This window comes from Crinia signifera, chromosome 1 (assembly GCF_055691185.1).
Source record: "Crinia signifera chromosome 1, ASM5569118v1, whole genome shotgun sequence".
Lineage (NCBI taxonomy): Eukaryota > Metazoa > Chordata > Amphibia > Anura > Myobatrachidae > Crinia > Crinia signifera.
Genome location: NC_139217.1, coordinates 42113806 through 42135664, shown reverse-complemented (window position 1 = coordinate 42135664; position 21859 = coordinate 42113806). Strand labels below are relative to the sequence as shown.

General features: G+C 48.7%; 1 protein-coding gene across 1 annotated transcript in view; it reads left to right on the top strand.

Moving 5' to 3' along the window:
- SFXN5 (sideroflexin 5) overlaps nt 1–21859 on the top strand; it is a 195109-nt gene that overhangs the window by 5144 nt on the left and 168106 nt on the right. The window contains exon 2 of the mRNA XM_083189303.1: nt 6698–6766. Coding sequence (XP_083045429.1) covers nt 6698–6766 — 69 coding nt within the window. The remainder of the gene's footprint in view (nt 1–6697; nt 6767–21859) is intronic.

Below are 21859 nucleotides of genomic sequence, written 5' to 3'. Positions count from 1 at the left end.
TCCTCAGTCATGTCTGTACTGCCCTGTACTCATGTCCTCAGTCATGTCTGTACTGTCCTGTACTGTCCTGTCCTCAGTCATGTGTGTACTGTCCTGTACTCATGTCCTCAGTCATGTATATACTGTCCTGTACTGTCCTGTCCTCAGTCATGTCTGTACTGTCCTGCACTCATGTCCTCAGTCATGTCTGTACTGTCCTCAGTCATGTGTGTACTGTCCTGTACTGTCCTGTCCTCAGTCATGTGTGTACTGTCCTGTACTGTCCTGTCCTCAGTCATGTCTGTACTGTCCTGCACTCATGTCCTCAGTCATGTCTGTACTGTCCTGTACTGTCCTGTCCTCAGTCATGTCTGTACTGTCCTGTACTGTCCTGTCCTCAGTCATGTCTGTACTGTCCTGTACTGTCCTGTCCTCAGTCATGTCTGTACTGTCCTGTACTGTCCTGTCCTCAGTCATGTCTGTACTGTCCTGTACTCATGTCCTCAGTCATGTCTGTACTGTCCTGTCCTCAGTCATGTCTGTACTGTCCTGTACTCCTGTCCTCAGTCATGTCTGTACTGTCCTGCACTCATGTCCTCAGTCATGTATGTACTGTCATGTGCTCATGTCCTCAGTCATGTCTGTACTGCCCTGTACTCATGTCCTCAGTCATGTCTGTACTGTCCCGTACTGTCCTGTCCTCAGTCATGTGTGTACTGTCCTGTACTCATGTCCTCAGTCATGTATATACTGTCCTGTACTGTCCTGTCCTCAGTCATGTCTGTACTGTCCTGCACTCATGTCCTCAGTCATGTCTGTACTGTCCTGTACTGTCCTGTCCTCAGTCATGTGTGTACTGTCCTGTACTGTCCTGTCCTCAGTCATGTGTGTACTGTCCTGTACTGTCCTGTCTTTAGTCATGTCTGTACTGTCCTGCACTCATGTCCTCAGTCATGTCTGTACTGTCCTGTACTGTCCTGTCCTCAGTCATGTCTGTACTGTCCTGTACTGTCCTGTCCTCAGTCATGTCTGTACTGTCCTGTACTGTCCTGTCCTCAGTCATGTCTGTACTGTCCTGTACTCCTGTCCTCAGTCATGTCTGTACTGTCCTGTACTGTCCTGTCCTCAGTCATGTCTGTACTGTCCTGTCCTCAGTCATGTCTGTACTGTCCTGTACTCCTGCCCTCAGTCATGTCTGTACTGTCCTGTCCTCAGTCATGTCTGTACTGTCCTGTACTCCTGTCCTCAGTCATGTCTGTACTGTCCTGTCCTCAGTCATGTCTGTACTGTCCTGTACTCAGTCATGTCTGTACTGTCCTGTACTCCTGCCCTCAGTCATGTCTGTACTGTCCTGTACTGTCCTGTCCTCAGTCATGTCTGTACTGTCCTGTACTCCTGTCCTCAGCTGGAGATCACCACTGACTTTTATTTGCTAACACAGGACAAATCACTTAATGGACAGAGACCATCGAATGGTTTCTCCTGCTTCGGTGGCATGCAAGGGGACGTGTTTTCGTAAAACACATTCCCTTGCATGGTTTTGAGGGGAAAAGACGGCGGGGCAGATGGGTGGGCTCTCTGGCATGTCTGCGATCTTTGCAGCTTATTCAGTGAACCAGAATCAGGCCCCTAAACGTGATATACCCATTTGAAGTTATTTAAATTGGTTTCAACTTTGGGCTACATTGTGATCATGGATTGTATCCCTGATTGTTTCTGTTGTCCAATAATGTTTGTCCAACCCTATTTTATATGTATTCATGGTGTCTGCCAACACCACCTCTTCTGGAAGGGAGTTCCACACCTTTTCTACCCTGACTGTAAATATACCTTTACACCTTATACCCCTTTCCCACTGCAGCTCTTAAACGGTAATTTGCAGGTTTTTTAGCCCTTTTAAACGGGTAGAGCTGCAGTGGGAAAGCTTCATGTGGCTTTACTTGTTTAACAAATACCGGTATTTTTTTACCTGTTTAAGACCCTTTTTTGGCAGTGGGAAAGGGTCTTAAACGGTATCCCACACTGGTCTCCCCCCTCCCCTGGTACCTGTCCTGCCCCCCCCCCTCCCCTGGCACCTTGCAGCTGGTACCCCCATCCCCCCCTGGTACTTGCAGATGGTACCCCCCCTCCCCTGATACCTGGTACCCCCGCTCCCCCCGTGCATGCCCGCTGCCTACCTCACTGCCAGGTACCAGGGGAGGGAGTGTTACTAAGTGCTGCCTACTGCATGGTATATTACTGGTTAATTACCGTGTACCTTTCTAGACGGTTGCAATGTGAAAGGTACAAAAAACGGTAATTAACCAGTAAAATACAGTTTACAACATGCAGTGTGAATGGGGATAAACTTGCTCCGACCCGGTTAAAGAAACGTTTAAAAAAAAAAACGGGTCAGACCAGGTTTGGCAGCATAAAGCCGCTTTCACATTGTCTAAACGTTTGAGACCCGGTATTTTGAAACGGTGTTTAAAACGGTATATTACCGTTTTAAATCACTTTCACACTGCATATAAATACCGGGTCTCAAACAGGTTTGCAATGTAAAAGCAGGACAAACAGTAGCTATGAGAGCGCAGTGCATATGTAATGAGCGGCTCATTACATATGCACTGTATACCGGGTCAGAGCCGTTCACACTGCATAAAAAATGTCTCTGAACCATGAAGGCTTTTTACCCGTTTGCAAGTACCGGTTATTTGTAACTGGTAAATGCAGACTGGTGCTTTCACACTGCAGCTCTAACCATTTTAACAGGCTAAAAAATCGGCAATATACTGGCAATATATCGGCAATATACCGGTTAAGAGCTGCAGTGTGAAAGGGGTATTAGTGTACGGAATCTTCTCTCCTCTAGTCTGAGTGCACGCCCATGGCATGATGTAGCGTAAGCGTACCCAACATTCCATGATATGACTTATGTAACGCTACATACATAAATATACATGCTGGTACAACGCATGCTGTTCCCTGTTATTCCGCACCAGACTTCAGAGACCTGTGGCTCTCCCTCAGCTACTTTCCTCTTCCACTCCGTCTGCTTCGGTTAAAGGGCTGTGTGCTCAGTCACCCGTCAGAGATCAATTACCTCCGTGGGAGAGTCCAGGAGCAGAGGAGAGGGAGAAGCTTGTGCCATAAAATATATGTAGCATTGGACGAGTGTCCCGGAAGGGCCTCCAGATCCACGGTCATCAACTGCTCCCTTCGGAAAACGTGGCGCTGAAGCGAAGAGAGGATCTTGGCACCCACCTCAAAGTGTTCATCTCCAGCCGTATGATTAAGAGAGTAAAATATGTTGCATTATCTTAATCATTTACATTTCATCTGTGTTGATGAAATAATCGCTCAGGAGCATAAAAATATGAGGGATATTAAAGCAGCCGCACCACCTACGCACACACCAGCCCTTGGTGCGGGATACTGCTGCTGCTGGCGAATTAACCACTTTGCTGCCAATACAGTCTGTCACTGGCCAAGTATTAGCTGTCCTATCTATGAGGAAGACATCCCTGTTGTACTTAAAGCAGGTGGCGGCTACGCGGAACTTCTAAGGGGCTGGAGAGTGGATTTCGTTGGCAGTGTGGGGTTGAGGGGTTGAAGCTTTTCCAAGGGCTGGCATGGCTAAACTGTTGCCCTCTAGCTGTTGTGAAACTACACATCCCAGCATGCCTTGCCTTAGTTTTAGCATTCACTAATAGCAAAGCTGTGGCAAGGCATGATGGGATTTGTAGTTTCACAACAGCCGGAGGGCCATCGTTTGGCCATGCCTGGCCTAGGGTGCCGAATAGCCTTAGATTGGCACTAGGGATAATTGGTAAATAAAGAATAGAAATGAGATAATGATGTTACGCGTTGTATTACCGGCCTATTTATTATAATGATACTTTGTCATTAACGATAGGGCAGGTATGTATCTGAGCGCAGGGCCTTGTAACCTGCGTTAGTAAGCAGCATGTAACTGATGCATGTTCTCATTAGCTGCTGTGTATCCCCCCTGGCATTCCTTGTCCTGTCCATTCCGCTACGCCGCTGATAGGTGACTGCACCGGGTTGCCGTGTGCTGCTATTTCCAGAAATCAGGTCAGATTTATATAAACGTCTCCCAGCTGTTTCCCTGGATCTCTCAGTAACACGTACAGCGGGCGTGACATCTGCCTTCCCTGGCAGCCAATCCAGGAGTAACTTATGTGGTTCATACAGCAAAGCCATGCTCTATAGGGGGCAGATCCCAGGGGCCGGGAGCCTGGCGGCATCCGTCTTGCAAGGGTCACTTATGCTGAGGCCAGCGGTGGGTGCACCTGGCCCCTGCGGGCTCCAGGGTATCACTGGCAACCTCCTGGATCCAGCATTACATCGATGTGACTCCTTGTGAGACATCACTGCACATTCCTCTTATAGAACTGCCCTCCCTGCTGTTGTAACTTGGGCACTATAGATATTAAAGGGGGTGCATAAAATGGTGACAGGGATTGCATTGCACCAAGCCCCCCCTTGTTCGAGGTGTGTTTAAAGGCTCCTGTTCAGGTACCCCCTTAACCAGCAGATTTCTGTATGATGACAGGGAGGTGTGGAGGTTAGAATTCTCCTGTGTCCCGGGAGTATTGTCACCGCAGATGCAGACATACAGTACGTGGGCTCCGTGATTGGGTTACAGGTGAGGCTTGGATGTGTCTGGACGTACAGAGGTGACAGGGTGTGAGTGTGGGGTTTATAGGCTCAGAGTACAGGCCCATAAAAGCGTTTATTATTTTATCCTCAGGTCTCTCCCACTGCTGGTACTGGTGGATCTGTCACCCTGCTCTATGCATGCTGCATAATCCCATCCTGCTGCAGGGTGATACATTTACCGGGCACCCCACATGTGGCCCTCACTAAGATTAAATGGCATATTAATTAGGGGCATATTCATTTGGACTCCTATGGCTAGTTGTCTACTTGGACCTATACAGAAAGGTCCTCTATCCCCTGTGGTTAAGTCCATACCTCCCATCTTTACAGCCATGTAAGGATGGATGCTCTTGCGCTTTGTACCAGCGCATTTGAAATTTTGGGGCGTGGCCTAGTGAGAAGGGGCGTGGTCATAACTCGCAATGCTCCCGCAAGGCCATGCCCCCATATTCGCTGCTGTGCTGGCTATGCCCCCAGCCCCTCTGGATGCAGGAAAACCGGGATGTTCCTGTGAAAAGCGGGACAGTTGGGAGATATGTAAGTCCAGAGAGTGTACTTTTCCTCACAGCCTCAGGAGCTGCGCAGGGCTGCATTTGATTGGGCCAGTGACATGATGTGAGGAGGGGAATGGAGGCAGCAGGAAGCCGCAGACTGAGAGTTCTATAGTGGGAGGAGCAGGGTCCCCAGCAGCACAGAGTATATCAGAAGATGAGTGATGTGTCAGTGAGGACAGGGCTGCATGTGACAGGGAGAGTGACATGATGTGAGGAGGGGAATGGAGGCAGCAGGAAGCCGCAGACTGAGAGTTCTATAGTGGGAGGAGCAGGGTCCCCAGCAGCACAGAGTATATCAGGAGATGAGTGATGTGTCAGTGAGGACAGGGCTGCATGTGACAGGGCCAGTGACATGATGTGAGGAGGGGAATGGAGGCAGCAGGAAGCCGCAGACTGAGAGTTATATAGTGGGAGGAGCAGGGTCCCCAGCAGCACAGAGTATATCAGGAAATGAGTGATGTGTCAGTGAGGACAGGGCTGCATGTGACAGGGGCAGTGACCTGATGTGAGGAGGGGAATGGAAGCAGCAGGAGGCCACAGACTGAGAGTTATATAGTGGGAGGAGCAGGGACCCCAGCAGCACAGAGTATATCAGGAAATGAGTGATGTGTCAGTGAGGACAGGGCTGCATTTGATTGGGCCAGTGACATGATGTGAGGAGGGGAATGGAGGCAGCAGGAAGCCGCAGACTGAGAGTTACATAGTGGGAGGAGCAGGGTCCCCAGCAGCACAGAGTATATCAGGAGATGAGTGATGTGTCAGTGAGGACAGGGCTGCATGTGACAGGGGCAGTGACATGGTGTGAGGAGGGGAATGGAATCAGCAGGAGGCCACAGACTGAGAGTTATATAGTGGGAGGAGCAGGGTCCCCAGCAGCACAGAGTATATCAGGAAATGAGTGATGTGTCAGTGAGGACAGGGCTGCATGTGACAGGGAGAGTGACATGATGTGAGGAGGGGAATGGAAGCAGCAGGAGGCCACAGACTGAGAGTTATATAGTGGGAGGAGCAGGGTCCCCAGCAGCACAGAGTATATCAGGAGATGAGTGATGTGTCAGTGAGGACAGGGCTGCATGTGACAGGGAGAGTGACATGATGTGAGGAGGGGAATGAAAGCAGCAGGAGGCCACAGACTGAGAGTTATATAGTGGGAGGAGCAGGGTCCCCAGCAGCACAGAGTATATCAGGAGATGAGTGATGTGTCAGTGAGGATAGGGCTGCACATGACAGGACAGTGACATGATGTGAGGAGGGGAATGGAGGCAGCAGGAGGCCACAGACTGACAGTTATATAGTGGGAGGAGCAGGGTCCCCAGCAGCACAGAGTATATCAGGAGATGAGTGATGTGTCAGTGAGGATAGGGCTGCACATGACAGGACAGTGACATGATGTGAGGAGGGGAATGGAGGCAGCAGGAGGCCACAGACTGACAGTTATATCTGTTGTTACACTATTGGTTATGCAATTTTATGACCACTTCCTGCTTTGTGTTTTTCAGACCACTTTCTATGGCAGATTTCGGCACTTTCTGGACATCATTGACCCGCGCACCCTTTTTGTAACAGAGGTATTGCTGTCTTCTTATTTATGTACAGTGACCATGGGAAGTAGTAAACATTTTGCAACCTGAACGTATGTTGTAAAACCCTGTAACAGTATTTTGACATATATTTGACTGCTTTGTAGTAAAAGCTACAGGGGACGCTGCAGTACTTCTATCTGCACCAGGCCGACTAATGCACATTCCTGCATATTACAGTGTCCGGAGCAAACCTACAGGTCACATGACCCATTTCTATGCAGCATGATGTAATGACATACGGTACACTACATATGCACTACATATGGCTGCACTGCATAAGGACTGCTGCTGTTACAGGACCAGGCACCTTAGAATACTGTATATTATCTCTTTTCCACTCTATCCTGACCCAGGATTTGGTACACTGCTCCATGCCAGGTCATACCCAAGACCACCTCATTCACATTGCAGTGCCGGCCTGGGTTATTCCTGGGCTGCTGCAGTTCACGCTTGCAACTGAAGGTTGCAGATGTAGACATGTTTTGTGACGACATTGGGGCTGGCTTGTGCTGGCCCTGCGGGGGGAAATCCTGTGCCCTGGACTTGAACATAAGTGTTAGGGACCCACCAGATAATGCCACCTGGTTGCAGATGGTGGGCCCATAATTTGTCCCAAATCGTGCTAAGCACCTCATATTGGGCCTTATTCTAGTTCACTCTTTCTGACAAAATCTTTCTTAGATGGACAAAACCATGTGCACTGCAGCTGGGGCAGATGTTACTTGTGCAGAACGAGTTAGATTTGGGTGGGGTTTTACTTCAAAGTGAGATCTATATTGCAGTGTAAAAATAAAGCAGCCAGTATTTACCCTGCACAGAAACAAAATAACTCACCCAAATCTAACTCTCTCTGCACATTTTACATCTGCCCCCCTGCAGTGCAGCATGGTTTTGTCCATCTAAGAAGGACTTTGTCAGAGTGAACCAAAATAACCCCCATTGTTATAATGCAGAGCTTTCTCTAATTATAAATGTTAATTAGTTATAGTGTGCACCTGCATTTTCTTTCTGTGTGGAACTACAAGACTCAGCACGGTATCACCTCCCATGTTTGGAATTAGGGTGTACAGTCCAAACCCACCCAGACATTTCAACAGTGTCAACATCATAACTGTTAGCTGTGGCACACAGTGGAGAGCTATGCTGCACCATAGTCCCTTACTGATCCTGACATAGAGAGTAACAGTCAGTCTGTCCTCCCGTTCCTTCAACTTTACATGTTGAATCTCTCAGTGTTTGTTTTAGAATTGCTGGTTACTTGCTCTGGGCCTCATAGAACAGCCACTTGCAGGTAACCAGTGCTCCCCCTGGCACATCAGAGGTGGAGAATCCCTGTAACAGCCTCTATGCCTGCAGAACCTACAGACAGGAGCCTTCACCTCCCAGCATGCCTTGTGTGTGTAAAAGGTGTGATGGTAAAATCATTGGAATTATTATTATAATTGAGGTTCAATTAAGCTCCACCAGGGAAAGGAAATCGGTGCAGCAGATATTTATAATGGGGTTAATTTATTCAATGTGACATTGACTGAGACAGACTGTTAACACGCAGTTGGAAACCTTGCATTAAGGCAAGCAGGGCGCTGCTCAATAACGCGGCGGCAAGGTGGAACCGGACTCAATGGGAACATGAAACTTACTATAATTACACTGATTGGCACCACAGGAGAAATGTGTTCTGCCTGTATGACTTACACAGAGCTTCTGCTGGTGTGAGTGTGCATTCAGATGGGAGAGCCCAGAGTCATAGTTAGAATGATTGTGTGTCAGAGGGATGGAACAGGGCAGAGTGTGTTTAGGACAGAGGGGTGTGAGAGGGGAGGTAGAGGACAGTAAGTGCAGGGATGGAATAGGGCAGAGTGTGTTTAGGACAGAGGGGTGTGAGAGGGGAGGTAGAGGACAGTAAGTGGCAGGGATGGAATAGGGCAGTGTGTGTATAATACAGAGGGGTGTGAGAGGGGAGGTAGAGGACAGTAAGTGGCTGGGATGAAATAGGGCAGTGTGTATAGGACAGAGGGGTGTGATAGGGGAGGTAGAGGACAGTAAGTGGTAGGGATGGAATAGGGCAGTGTGTATAGTACAGAGGGGTGTGAGAGGGGAGGTACAGGACAGTAAGTGGTAGGGATGGAATAGGGCAGCCTGTGTATAGGACAGAGGGGTGTGAGAGGGGAGGTAGAGGACAGTAAGTGGCAGAGATGGAATAGGGCAGTGTGTGTATAGGACAGAGGGGTGTGAGAGGGGAGGTAGAGGACAGTAAGTGGCAGGGATGGAATAGGGCAGTGTGTGTAGGACAGAGGGTGTGAGAGGGGAGGTAGAGGACAGTAAGTGGCAGGGATGGAATAGGGCAGTGTGTGTATAGGAGAGAGGGGTGTGAGAGGGGAGGTAGAGGACAGTAAGTGCAGGGATGGAATAGGGCAGTGTGTGTATAGGACAGAGGGGTGTGAGAGGGGAGGTAGAGGACAGTAAGTGGCAGGGATGGATTAGGGCAGTGTGTTAAGGACAGAGGGTGTGAGAGGGAAGGTAGAGGACAGTAAGTGGCAGGGATGGAATAGGGCAGTGTGTGTATAGGACAGAGGGGAGATAGAGGACAGTAAATGTCAGGGATGGAATAGGGCAGTGTGTGTATAGGACAGAGGGGTGTGAGAGGGTAGGTAGAGGACAGTAAATGTCAGGGATGGAATAGGGCAGTGTGTGTATAGAACAGAGGGGTGTGAGAGGGGAGGTAGAGGACAGTAAGTGCAGGGATGGAATAGGGCAGTGTGTGTATAGGACAGAGGGATGTGAGAGGGGAGGTAGAGGACAGTAAGTGCAGGGATGGAATAGGGCAGTATGTGTATAGGACAGAGGGGTGTGAGAGGGGAGGTAGAGGACAGTAAGTGGCAGAGATGGAATAGGGCAGTGTGTGTATAGGACAGAGGGATGTGAGAGGGGAGGTAGAGGACAGTAAGTGGCAGAGATGGAATAGGGCAGTGTGTGTATAGGACAGAGGGTTGTGAGAGGGGAGGTAGAGGACAGTAAGTGCAGGGATGGAATAGGGCAGTGTGTGTATAGGGCAGAGGGGCGTGAGCGGGGAGGTAGAGGACAGTAAGTGGCAGAGATGGAATAGGGCAGGGTGTGTATAGGGCAGAGGGATGTGAGAGGAGAGGTAGAGGACAGTAAGTGGCAGGGATGGAATAGGGCAGTGTGTGTATAGAACAGAGGGGTGTGAGAGGGGAGGTAGAGGACAGTAAGTGGCAGGGATGGAACAGGGCAGTGTGTGTGTAGGACAGAGAGGCGTGAGCGGGGAGGTAGAGGACAGTAAGTGCAGGGATGGAATAGGGCAGTGTGTGTATAGGACAGAGGGGTGTGAGAGGGGAGGTAGAGGACAGTAAGTGGCAGGGATGGAATATGGCAGTGTGTGTATAGGACAGAGGGGTGTGAGAGGGGAGGTAGAGGACAGTAAGTGGCAGGGATGGAATATGGCAGTGTGTGTATAGGACAGAGGGGTGTGAGAGGGGAGGTAGAGGACAGTAAATGTCAGGGATGGAATAGGGCAGTGTGTGTATAGAACAGAGGGGTGTGAGAGGGGAGGTAGAGGACAGTAAGTGGCAGAGATGGAATAGGGCAGTGTGTGTGTAGGACAGAGGGGCGTGAGCGGGGAGGTAGAGGACAGTAAGTGCAGGGATGGAATAGGGCAGTGTGTGTATAGAACAGAGGGGTGTGAGAGGGAAGGTAGAGGACAGTAAGTGCAGGGATGGAATAGGGCAGTGTGTGTATAGGACAGAGGGGTGTGAGAGGGGAGGTAGAGGACAGTAAGTGGAAGAGATGGAATAGGGCAGCCTGTGTATAGGACAGAGGGGTGTGAGAGGTGAGGTAGAGGACAGTAAGTGGCAGGGATGGAACAGGGCAGTGTGTGTATAGGACAGAGGGGTATGAGAGGTGAGGTAGATGACAGTAAGTGCAGGGATGGAATAGGGCAGTGTGTGTATAGGACAGAGGGGTGTGAGAGGGGAGGTAGAGGACAGTAAGTGGCAGGGATGGAATAGGGCAGTGTGTGTATAGGGCAGAGGGATGTGAGAGGGGAGGTAGAGGACAGTAAGTGGCAGGGATGGAATAGGGCAGTGTGTGTATAGGACAGAGGGGTGTGAGAGGGGAGGTAGAGGACAGTAAGTGGCAGGGATGGAATAGGGCAGTGTGTGTATAGGGCAGAGGGATGTGAGAGGGGAGGTAGAGGACAGTAAGTGGCAGGGATGGAATAGGGCAGTGTGTGTAGGACAGAGGGGTGTGAGAGGGGAGGTAGAGGACAGTAAGTGGCAGGGATGGAATAGGGCAGTGTGTGTATAGGACAGAGGGATGTGAGAGGGGAGGTACAGGACTGTAAGTGGCAGGGATGGAATAGGGCAGTGTGTGTATAGGACAGAGGGGTGTGAGAGGGGAGGTAGAGGACAGTAAGTGGCAGGGATGGAATAGGGCAGTGTGTGTGTGTATAATACAGAGGAATGTGAGAGGGGAGGCAGAGGACAGTAAGTGGCAGGGATGGAATAGGGAAGTGTGTGTGTATAATACAGAGGAATGTGAGAGAGGAGGCAGAGGACAGTAAGTGGCAGGGATGGAATAGGGCAGTGTGTGTGTATAATACAGAGGAATGTGAGATAGGAGGCAGAGACGGTAAGCGGCAGGGATGGAATAGGGCAGTGTGTGTGTATAATACAGAGGAATGTGAGAGAGGAGGCAGAGACAGTAAGGGGATTCTATATTTTGCACAAGGTTACATTACTTTGTCACATGGACATTCTCTGTGTTGTACATTTTTATATATATACATAATAGTGAGTCAGAAAACATTCCTCATATGAACGATCTGTTGCACCCATGTATCGTTCTCAACATGTCCGCCACAGTGACTAAAGGACCGATTCAGAGGCTCGGACAATGTCAATGTTAGACGCAGTGGAGCGATATTTTGCCACCGTACATGCGTCAGAGGATCAGGACACGTGTGCCATGACTGGCCGGTGACAGTGGTTGCAGGGATGATATATTCCCAGATAAGCGGGTGTCAGCGTTTTGGAATGAACTGGTTGGTGGCGTGCCGTTTCCTGCACATGTTTTAGTGTTCCTCTGAGAATTCCTTTGCAGCAGGAGGGGTCCAGGCATCTTAGGTGCGATGCTCATTCTCAGATGGTATGTATTTGCTTAGAGGGCCTCTTAGTCTGGGATTTGAGCGGTGGACGTGCGACGATGGTAGTAGACATCGATGTGTACACGACAGCATCTGGGTCATTAGCATATTTTCGTACTTACACTGCGAACGCAGTTGTAGCAGCGCAAGTTATTCTATGCACCTCGGAGCCTGTATCACAGTGTGTAGGTAGCTATAATAAGGTGCAACGTGCATCTTCTATTACTGGTCTCATTATTGTTGCAGATTCCTGGGGTTAGGGCATACAGGATGTAGGAGGAGATGACCTAAACTTTGGAGAGAGATAATGTACCAGCTAATCGGCTTTAAGACTGTGCTTGAAAAATGACAGAAGCTGCATGGTTAGTACTGTACTTTATCTCCGTCCAATACAGTATATCTCTCTCTCCAAGTCCTAGTACATAGACCCCATTAGGACCTGTGCATACTTGCCTACTGTCTCAGAATTGTTGGGAGTCTTCAGAAATATTGCACTAAGCTTCAAAAGTGATAAAATGGAGAGTGATAAACAGCCAGCCAATCAGCTCCTACCTGCCATGTCACAGACTGTGTTTGAGAGCTGTCAGGCAGGAGCTGATTGGTTAGTTGTTTATAACTCTCCATTTTATTGCTTTTGAAGCTTAGTGCATCTGGCCAAGAGTGAGGCACTTTGCACGCTGTGAAATTCCCTTTTCCTGCACCCTGCTGCCCACTTACCAAGTTAAGTGCTTGGCCTGGGTAGTTGATGATTTGCATCATCATAGCCATGCTCCACATTGTACAATGCTGGTAATCTTGGCATTGTGGAGTGGGGGCAGGGCAACAATAACACGACCCCACTGAAGCCTCTTGCTCCACGTTGCGCTCCCTTGCCAGCTCCTATGCCTTGATGCCTTACCTTGACACTCCAGCTGTTGTTGAACTACACATCCCAGCATGCCCTGCATCAGTTTCATACCCTTCAACATGACCCATTCCATTAGGTACAAAATGCTCTGTTTCTGGACTTCCTTGCCAGTGGCAGTTGCAGAGGTGGGACTGCAGCACAGTCCAATATTCAAAAAGGGGAGTCACACCTACTGCCACCTCAAACATCAAACAAATCTTATTGACTTTTTTGACTGGGTGACTAAAGTAATAGATCAAGGTGGGGCTGTAGATGTAGGTTATCTATACTTTAGTAAAGCTTTTGACACTGTCCCACATCGCAGACTGTTAAATAAACTTGAAAGTTTGGGATTGGATTCTAAAGGCCCCCTTACATTTGTCCGACTTGTCATAACGACAAGTCGGACCCGATTGTCCCAGCAGCTCCCCGGGAGGGATCACATGCGATGGCACTTCATGTGCCAAGTTTTGCATGTGATAGATCGCATGCGATTTATCACATGCCACTCCCGGGGTGCTGCAGGGACAATGGGAGCGGGGGACAGCAGCGGGGATATGCCCGCTACCAGAGAGCGGGCGGGGGTGGAGGGGGCGCAGGGAGCCGCGCAAGAAGCCGCTGGGCAGGAAGCAGGGGGGGGTTGGCGGCGCAGAGTACCAGGGAGCCGGGCAGGAGAAGACGATGCAGCAGCAGCGCGAGTGGCACGAGCAGCAGAGCACTTCCAAAAAATGAAAAACCCCATACAAATGCATAGTAAGCCATTGATTGGCTGAGACCTCTCTCAGCCAATCAGCGATTGGCTGAGAGAGGTCTCAGCCAATCAATGGCTTCCTATGCGTTTGTATGGGCTTTTTTTTTTTTGGAAGTGCTGCTGCAGCGTCTTCTCCTGACCGGCTCCCTGGTACTCTGCGCCGCGCCCCCCCCCCCCCCCTGCTCCCGCTGATGCTGCCCGGCTCCTTCTGCTCTGGTAGGTCCCCTGTTGCGGGGGAGCACGGCTCCGGGCAGCACATAAGATTTAACAAATCTTATGTGCAGCCCGCCCGACCTCCCGTCTCCGATCCGATGCGCACAGGGCCGCGCATCGGGTCGGAGGGGATGTCTCCATATGCGATTTGGGACGATTTCACGGCCCGATTCATCGGAATCGGGCAAAATCGTGCCCAAATCGCATAATGTAAGGGGGCCTTAAGATAGTTGAATGGATAAGAGTGTGGTTGCAGGACAGAAAACAGAGAGTTGTAGTAAACGGAGTACAGTCAAAGGAGGGAAAGGTTACAAGTGGAGTACCCCAGGGATCTGTACTTGGACCGGTGCTTTTTAATATCTTTATTGGTGATATTGAAAATGGAATTGAGGGTAAAATGTGCCTTTTTGCAGATGACACAAAGGTATGCAACAGGGTAGACACACCAGGAGGGGTAAAACAAATGATTGAGGATCTAGATAGATTAGAGGAATGGTCAAGAGCATGGCAACTACAGTTTAATGCCAAAAAATGCACTTGGGTCTCAGAAATCCAAAGACTCAATATAGTAGAAATGGCACTATAATGGAAACTACTGAGGAAGAGAGGGATCTAGGTGTCACTATTTCAGGGGACTTAAAGGCAGGTAGGCAATGTAACAAAGCAATGAAGAAGGCAAGTCAGATGCTTGGTTGCATAGGGAGAGGTATCAGCAGTAGAAAGAAAGAAGTAATAATGCCACTGTATAGGTCATTGGTACGACCTCACCTAGAGTATTGTGTTCAGTTCTGGAGGCCATATCTCCAGAAGGATATAAATACATTAGAGACTGTACAAAGAAGGGCATCTAAAATGGTGCATGGCCTACATCACAGAACGTACCAGCAAAGACTAAAATATCTTAATATGTATACTTTAGATCAGAGAAGGGAAAGGGGGGACATGATAGAAATTTCAAATATAGCAAGGGTTTTAACAAGGTACAGGTGGGAGACATTCTTCACAGGAAGAGGAGCAACAGAACACGAGGACATGCACTGACACTAGAGGGAGGAAGATTCAGGGGAAATGTGAGGAAGAATTACTTCACAGAAAGAGTAGTAGATAAATGGAATAGCCTACCATCAGAGGTGGTAGACGCAAATACAGTAGTACAATTTAAACATGCTTGGGATAGGCATATTGATATCATTACAAAAAAATAAGGATCAAATATGGTTTGAGGTAACATGTTTAAAAAAGGGGCAGACTAGATGGGCCAAGTGGTTCTTATCTGCCGTCATATTCTCTATCACTGTCCTGCACTCACTGGCAGTTGATGTGTCCCCCCTATTTGAATATTGGACTGTGCTGGAGTCCAACCTCTGTAACTGCCACTGGCAGGGAAGTCCAGGAACAGAGCATTTTGTACCTAATGGAATGGGTCATGTCCGAGGGTATGCAGTTTTAGCATGGCCAAATAGTAAAACTGTAGCAGGGCATGCTGGGATGTGTAGTTCAACAACAGCTGGAATGTTAAGGTTAGCCATCACTGTCTTATGCCAATCCACCGCTCCCTACCCACCTCCTGGAGGTGGTGGCTACAGAAATGGAAACTATAGACCTATGTTCATCACTGCCCTGGTGCAGGGTTAGTGCCAGTGTCCAGCGCAGGAATTACCAGCAGGCCCTCGCAGTGTTAGTCTGGGTCGTCATAGTAACTATTGACATTGGGGAAGAGAATGGAGAGTTGGATGAAAGGAAATTCCTAGGCCCTGAAGTTCTTGCACATCTTGTTTCCTCACATAAGAATAGGCCTTTTTAACGGTCCAGCGACTCTGTACAGAATGATTGCACTTGTTTATATTAGGAGAGTGCTGACCAATGGAACATGGCATATTAATGTGATGAAAATAACACTAGGATGTGACGGCCTTCTTCCGCTTCTCCCTGACTGATATAAATCAGGTTTTATTGCCCGGGCCTGCCCTGGGATCAGTGTGGGCTCTGTGTGCTTATTGCCCTGCCATAGGACCTTATTATGGTTGGATCAGGCGGACGCGTGTGCGGACGTGTCGGTCCGTACGGATCGCGCACTCTTTCAGTGAGTGTGAGTCCGCCCACAGAACATCCGCACGCGGTTGCTGGGACAAGCCAGCAAAGGGGAGTGGCGTGCGTATGAGCGTACGCTACCGTGCTCGGACGGATCTCATTATTTTCGGTCGGAGACTGAGTGTGTTTCTTCGATCGTAAGAGGTAGCGTACGGCCGATCACGGTGGCGTACGCTTCACATATATGGTTCAGCAATTATTCGCTCTGAAGTTAACAATTACCCAATTATCCTAAGTGCTTGATTGGTTTATGTGACCTCATTTGTCTCCCTTAATTATATGTGTGATGTTTAACTCCACCATTCATGCATTTACAATATGTGTTATTTAAGCCTAAAACCCTCACATGCACACAAAATTCATTCCTTAATCTTCACTTTAAATAACATATATAAGTATAAGTATATATGGTACTTGTTTCCTAGCAGGGCGCCCAGATTTCCTACGTACGCTCAGTAGTTAATTTAGTTAATTTATTCGCTGCATCGCATGGCCCTTTTTTGTTCCGTGAGATGTGAGATGTGATCTCAGTAGTTCATATGGTAAAACACCTAAAACACCACCACTCTCCACGTCACCCCAAAGCGTGGCGAGTGCAGCGGAACGCATCCTCTGACCTTTTCATACCCCCACTATCCACGGCGGCGTGGAGTTGATTGTACATAGTGTGGCAAGCGCAGCGAGCCACCGAGCTCGAAGCGAGGCGAGTGCACACGGAATACATGTAAAGTAATCCGCGTACCCTCGCGGGGCTTGCTGCGCTTTGGGCACTATATAAAATTAACTCCACGCCAACGTGGATAGTGGGGGTATGAAAAGGTCGGTGGACGCGTTCCGCCGCCCCTCGCGGGGCTCGCCACGCTTCGGGGTGACGTGGATAATATTTGCATGAGTAGGACAGAGTAAAGCATGGGTCCTCAAACTGCGGCCCTCCAGATGTTGTGAAACTACAAATCCCAGCATGCCTTGCCACAGTTTAACACTCCCTTATAGCAAAACTGTGGCAAGGCATGCTGGGATTTGTAGTTTCACAACATCTGGAGGGCCGCAGTTTGAGGACCCATGGAGTAAAGGAATCTATTTCCAAACCATTGAAAGGAAAAGAGGCTTAGAAACATTAGTGGTGTTGTTAGACCTGATAGAGGAGTGTAATTTAATTATGTAAAGTGTATGTTTTGAGCCAAGCGGATGCACCTCCGTGCAGTTTCGGTACACACCCCCGTGTACGCCCAGGGATACGCCCAGTTTCACCGTTTTCTAGCCTCTCCAATAAAAACGCCCACATTACGCCCACTTTGTTGGTCTGTGATTGGACTCATCTTTTTTATTGGTGAGTACCGTCCGCTAGCGGGGTGCTGTCGTCGCACATGCGCATTGCGAAAGGTACGCATGCGCAGTGGTTAAAAATTGCGTTCCGTCCACACACGTAGCAGACCGATTCAACCAGAATAACCCCCATAGTGAGGAACACTGGGGTTTATTTTGGTTCACTCTTTCTGACAAAATCCTTCTTAAGCTGTGTACACACGGCAGCGATGTTTGCTGAAATCGCTGGCAATATGGTTGCCAACGACCATATTGCCAGTGATGAGAGTGTGCCTGTTTTCAGCCCCGTTCTAATCGCTGCTAATTACCTCTGCAGCACCACCGGCAGAGGTTCCCTTTCATCAGCGACCATCTGTGGTCGCTGATGAGGTACTTGTGTATTATAGCGGCGCCCATGGTATGCGATGCGACGCGATATTGTGTGATATTGTACAATGTCATACAATTTTTAAATTGTATGACATTGTGTATGGCATACAATGCCATACAATGCAATGCGATTAAAAATTGTATAAGCACCCTAATTGGTGCTTACATTGTTAAATGCACCCCCACGCCACCCCCCCCACTATAAACGTGAACCCGAAGCGTGGCGAGCGCAGCGGTACGCGTCCTCCGACCTTTTCATACCCCCACTATCCACGTCAGCGTGGAGTTGAGAATTAAAAAGTGTGGCGAGCGCAGCGAGCCCCGCAAGGGGACGCGGATACCTTCACAGGTATCGGCGTCCCCTCGCGGGCTTCACAGGTATCGGCACACGCTCGACACACTTTCTATTCTCAACTCCACGCCGACGTGGATAGTGGGGGTATGAAAAGGTCGGACGCACCTGTAGATGGACAAAACCATGTGCACTGCAGGGGGGCAGATATAACATGTGCAGAGAGAATTAGATTTGGGTGAGTTATTTTGTTTCTGTGCAGGGTAAATACTGACTGCTTTATTTTTACACTGCAATATAGATCTCACTTTGAAGTAAAACCCCACCCAAATATAATTCGGTACTTATTTCCTAGCACGGCGCCCATCGCATAAGATTGTATTCCTTAATTAAGGCATACAATATATACAATTGAAAAGATTTTTAATTGTATGTACAATATCGCACCTTATGGATCTCATCTTATGGATCTCATGGATCTTATGCATCCATAAAAAAGATAAAAGATCCATCAACACCAACCCGAAGCGTGGCGATGGGCGGCAGTACGCGTCCTCCGACCTTTTCATACCCCCACTATGAACATCGGCGTGGAGTTGATATTATATAGTGTGGCGAGCCACCGAGCCCGAAGCGTGGCGAGCGGACACGTAATATCTGTGAAGTAATGCGCGTCCCCTCGTGGGGCTGGCTGAGCTCGCCACGCTTCCGGCTCGGTGGCTCGCTGCGTTCGCCACGCTATATAATATCAACTCCACGCCGGAATCCCGTGCCATCCCGTTATGCCTGGTGCACGGTTACTTGCTTGTTTACTTTACTTCCAAATCAGTGAGGCCCAAAATGAATGCTATTAGACCCTCATGTAATAAGCTGAGTAGAGGACTATTACAGATGTACATTGCCAGACCCAGTTCCCTGTGTAATTCAATCTCTTTCTGTCCCATTAATCATCTTCTTATCACAAGGAAGCTGCGTTTTTTTTTATCATTTCCACAATGCAGTAAATATGTCACATAGAAAAAGGAATTCTATCGGGGAGATCTACAAGATTGGCATCCCTAATAAAAAAAACTTCCACCCGCCCCCCCCCCCCCCCCAACCGACCGCCACGTAAATGTACTTACGTAGTTGGTGCCGCTGGGGAGCGGGACAGATGCTGCAGCTGGTGAGTGGGGAAGGGAGTGTGGGGTTGCTGCATTGAGCGGCCGGCCAATGGCAGCAGGGCAGGCCGTAAGTTCGCCCTGCGCAGAGTGGCCTTTAACTTCACGTCACGCTGTGCAGAGTGCTCAGACGCTGCCCAGGATTAAACTGCGCATGTGCTGTCTAGTCCCGTAATCACTGGATTGGAGACTCCAATCCCAAAATTGAAATCCCTGGGATTTTGGGGCCATATCCCAGGATCCTTCCGATCGGCCACCCTACTTGTATAGATTGGAATTTTTTACTGGGATTTTTAGCATCCTACAAAAAAACAGAGGGGTAAATGTATGAAGCTTGGAGAAGAGGTATTTATCCCCATCATACTTGCCTACTTTTGAAAACTGGTTTCAGGGAGATTGTAGTTGAAAATAGAACTTTGCAAAGTGCCCCATTGAGGGGGCGTGTCATGCTCCACCCAAAGGGCGTGTCTAGTTCCATATACAGTATGGAGAGATTGTGAATGTGGCACCTAGAAGCGTGGCTGTGTACTGCTACATCTGAGAGGAATCGGTACTTATGTAGTAACTGGGCTGCCGATTTTTTGATTGTATGCCTTAAGTTAAGGCATACAATCAGATGCGATGCGATGCGATATCGCATCGCATCGCATCGCATCGCATCCGATATCGGATGCGATGACCCGATTTTTCCATAGGAATCAATGTTAAAATGATTCCTATGGAAAAATGGGTCCTTTTCATACCCCTACTATCCAAGTGGGCATGGAGTTGGATATAAACCTGTGGCGAGCGTAGCGAGCCACCGAGCCCGAAGCGTGGCGAGCGAAGCGAGCCCCGCGAGGGGACGGTATTCGTCCCCTCGCGGGGCTCGCTTCGCTCGCCACGCTTCGGGCTCGGTGGCTCGCTACGCTCGCCACAGGTTTATATCCAACTCCATGCCCACTTGGATAGTAGGGGTATGAAAAGGACCCATTTTTCCCATTGAATTCCATGTTAAAATGGACTCAGTCCATTTTAACATTGATTCCTATGGAAAAATCGGGTCATCGCATCGCATCGCATCGCATCGAATCGCATGGTCGCATGCGATGCGATGCGATCTCCCGATCCGACCCGATTTAGAAATCGGCAGCCCAGTTACTACATAAGTACCGAGGAATCTTTTAAAATTACTTCTATCCAAATGTAGATGAGCCCCAAAGCAGTAAGAGCTACTGTACTTTGTATAGTGCTGGGAAATAGTGCTGAGGATCCAATTTAACTGTATCTATCTCTCATTCCTTTTCCCCCAAAAAAATGTAACAGTGTAATGTGGGCTAGGTGACATGAGGGAGATTGCTAGACTAGTGAGGGACAGAGGGAGATTGCTGCTATGTCAGTGAGTCTCCTGCAGAAGGGAGGGGAGGTAACTATGATGTAACCGTGTAATGTGGGCTAGGTGACATGAGGGAGATTGCTAGACTAATAAGGGAGAGAGGGAGATTGCTGCTATGTCAGGGAGTCTCCTGCAGAATGCAGGAGGGTAGGCAGCTATGTTCTTACATTTACCCCAGAGAAACTTATTTCTGTGTACCAGGGAAATAAACACTAGTTTTGGTTGCCCTCCCCTGGCACCTTTTCCTATTGGGGAATCATTGGCGCTGGAGATTCTCCCGCTCAGTAACGGGGGTGTTGGGTATATAGCGTGCTCTGGAATGAGTTGTCCCATCATCACAGGGGGCCCCTGGAACCGGCGCTCGCAACTCCCTGCAGACGACATGTGTCATTTGTGTTTCATTTTGAACGTGATAAAGTGGAAAGAAAGTGACAAGTTTTCTCGAGTCTGCTGTGCCTCCTACTTACAGTATGTGTATTATAGTTTGTCAATGATTACATATTGCCTCTTCCATCTAACGGACTGCTGAACCGGTGCCAAGACGTAAACACAGGCAGGAGAACCGCGGCTGCCTCTTCCCAGCGAGGAAAGTGTTTCACATCCTGTGTCTTCTTCAAGTTTGTTTTTACTTCTACAAACTGCTGTTTCACCACACATACCGATTTCACATTATGTTCTCGCCATGTGTTTTATCCATTCCGTTATATATTTATTTTCTGTAACAGCCTCATTTTTAATAGACAGACAGTGAGCTGCCAGGAGCCTCAACCTGTAGCCTTGTCGGCAATATTGGAGAGCGCTGCGTGCTGGCAGTTGCAAGCAGATTTGAAGCAGCGCCCTCTGTGGACAGGTGCGTGGGGCGGTGCGCTGCATTATCTCCTGTGTCCTAAAGCAAAATTCTTAATCCGTCTACTCAATCTTAAGAAATTTCAATTCCAAAGTGACTGCTTCCCTCTGTTTCTGTAAGCTTAAGTTATACATATATATATATATATATATATATATATATATATATATATTAGGGGGAATTCATTTAGCTGTGGTAAGTATCTCCAATATTCTCTGTAGCAGTGTAGTATTAGGGGGTATAGTATAGTATCAGGGCTTTGGGCTCTCATGCTGTCTGTAGCAGTGTAGTATTAGTGGGGTATAGTATAGTATCAGGATGTTGGGCTCTCATGCTGTCTCTAGCAGTGTAGTATTAGGGGATATAGTATCAGGGCTTCGGGCTCTCATGCTGTCTGTAGCAGTGTAGTATTAGGGGGTATAGTATAGTATCAGGGCTTTGGGCTCTCATGCTGTCTGTAGCAGTGTAGTATTAGGGGGTATAGTATAGTATCAGGGCTTTGGGCTCTCATGCTGTCTGTAGCAGTGTAGTATTAGGGGGTATAGTATAGTATCAGGGCTTTGGGCTCTCATGCTGTTTGTAGCAGTGTAGTATTAGGGGGTATAGT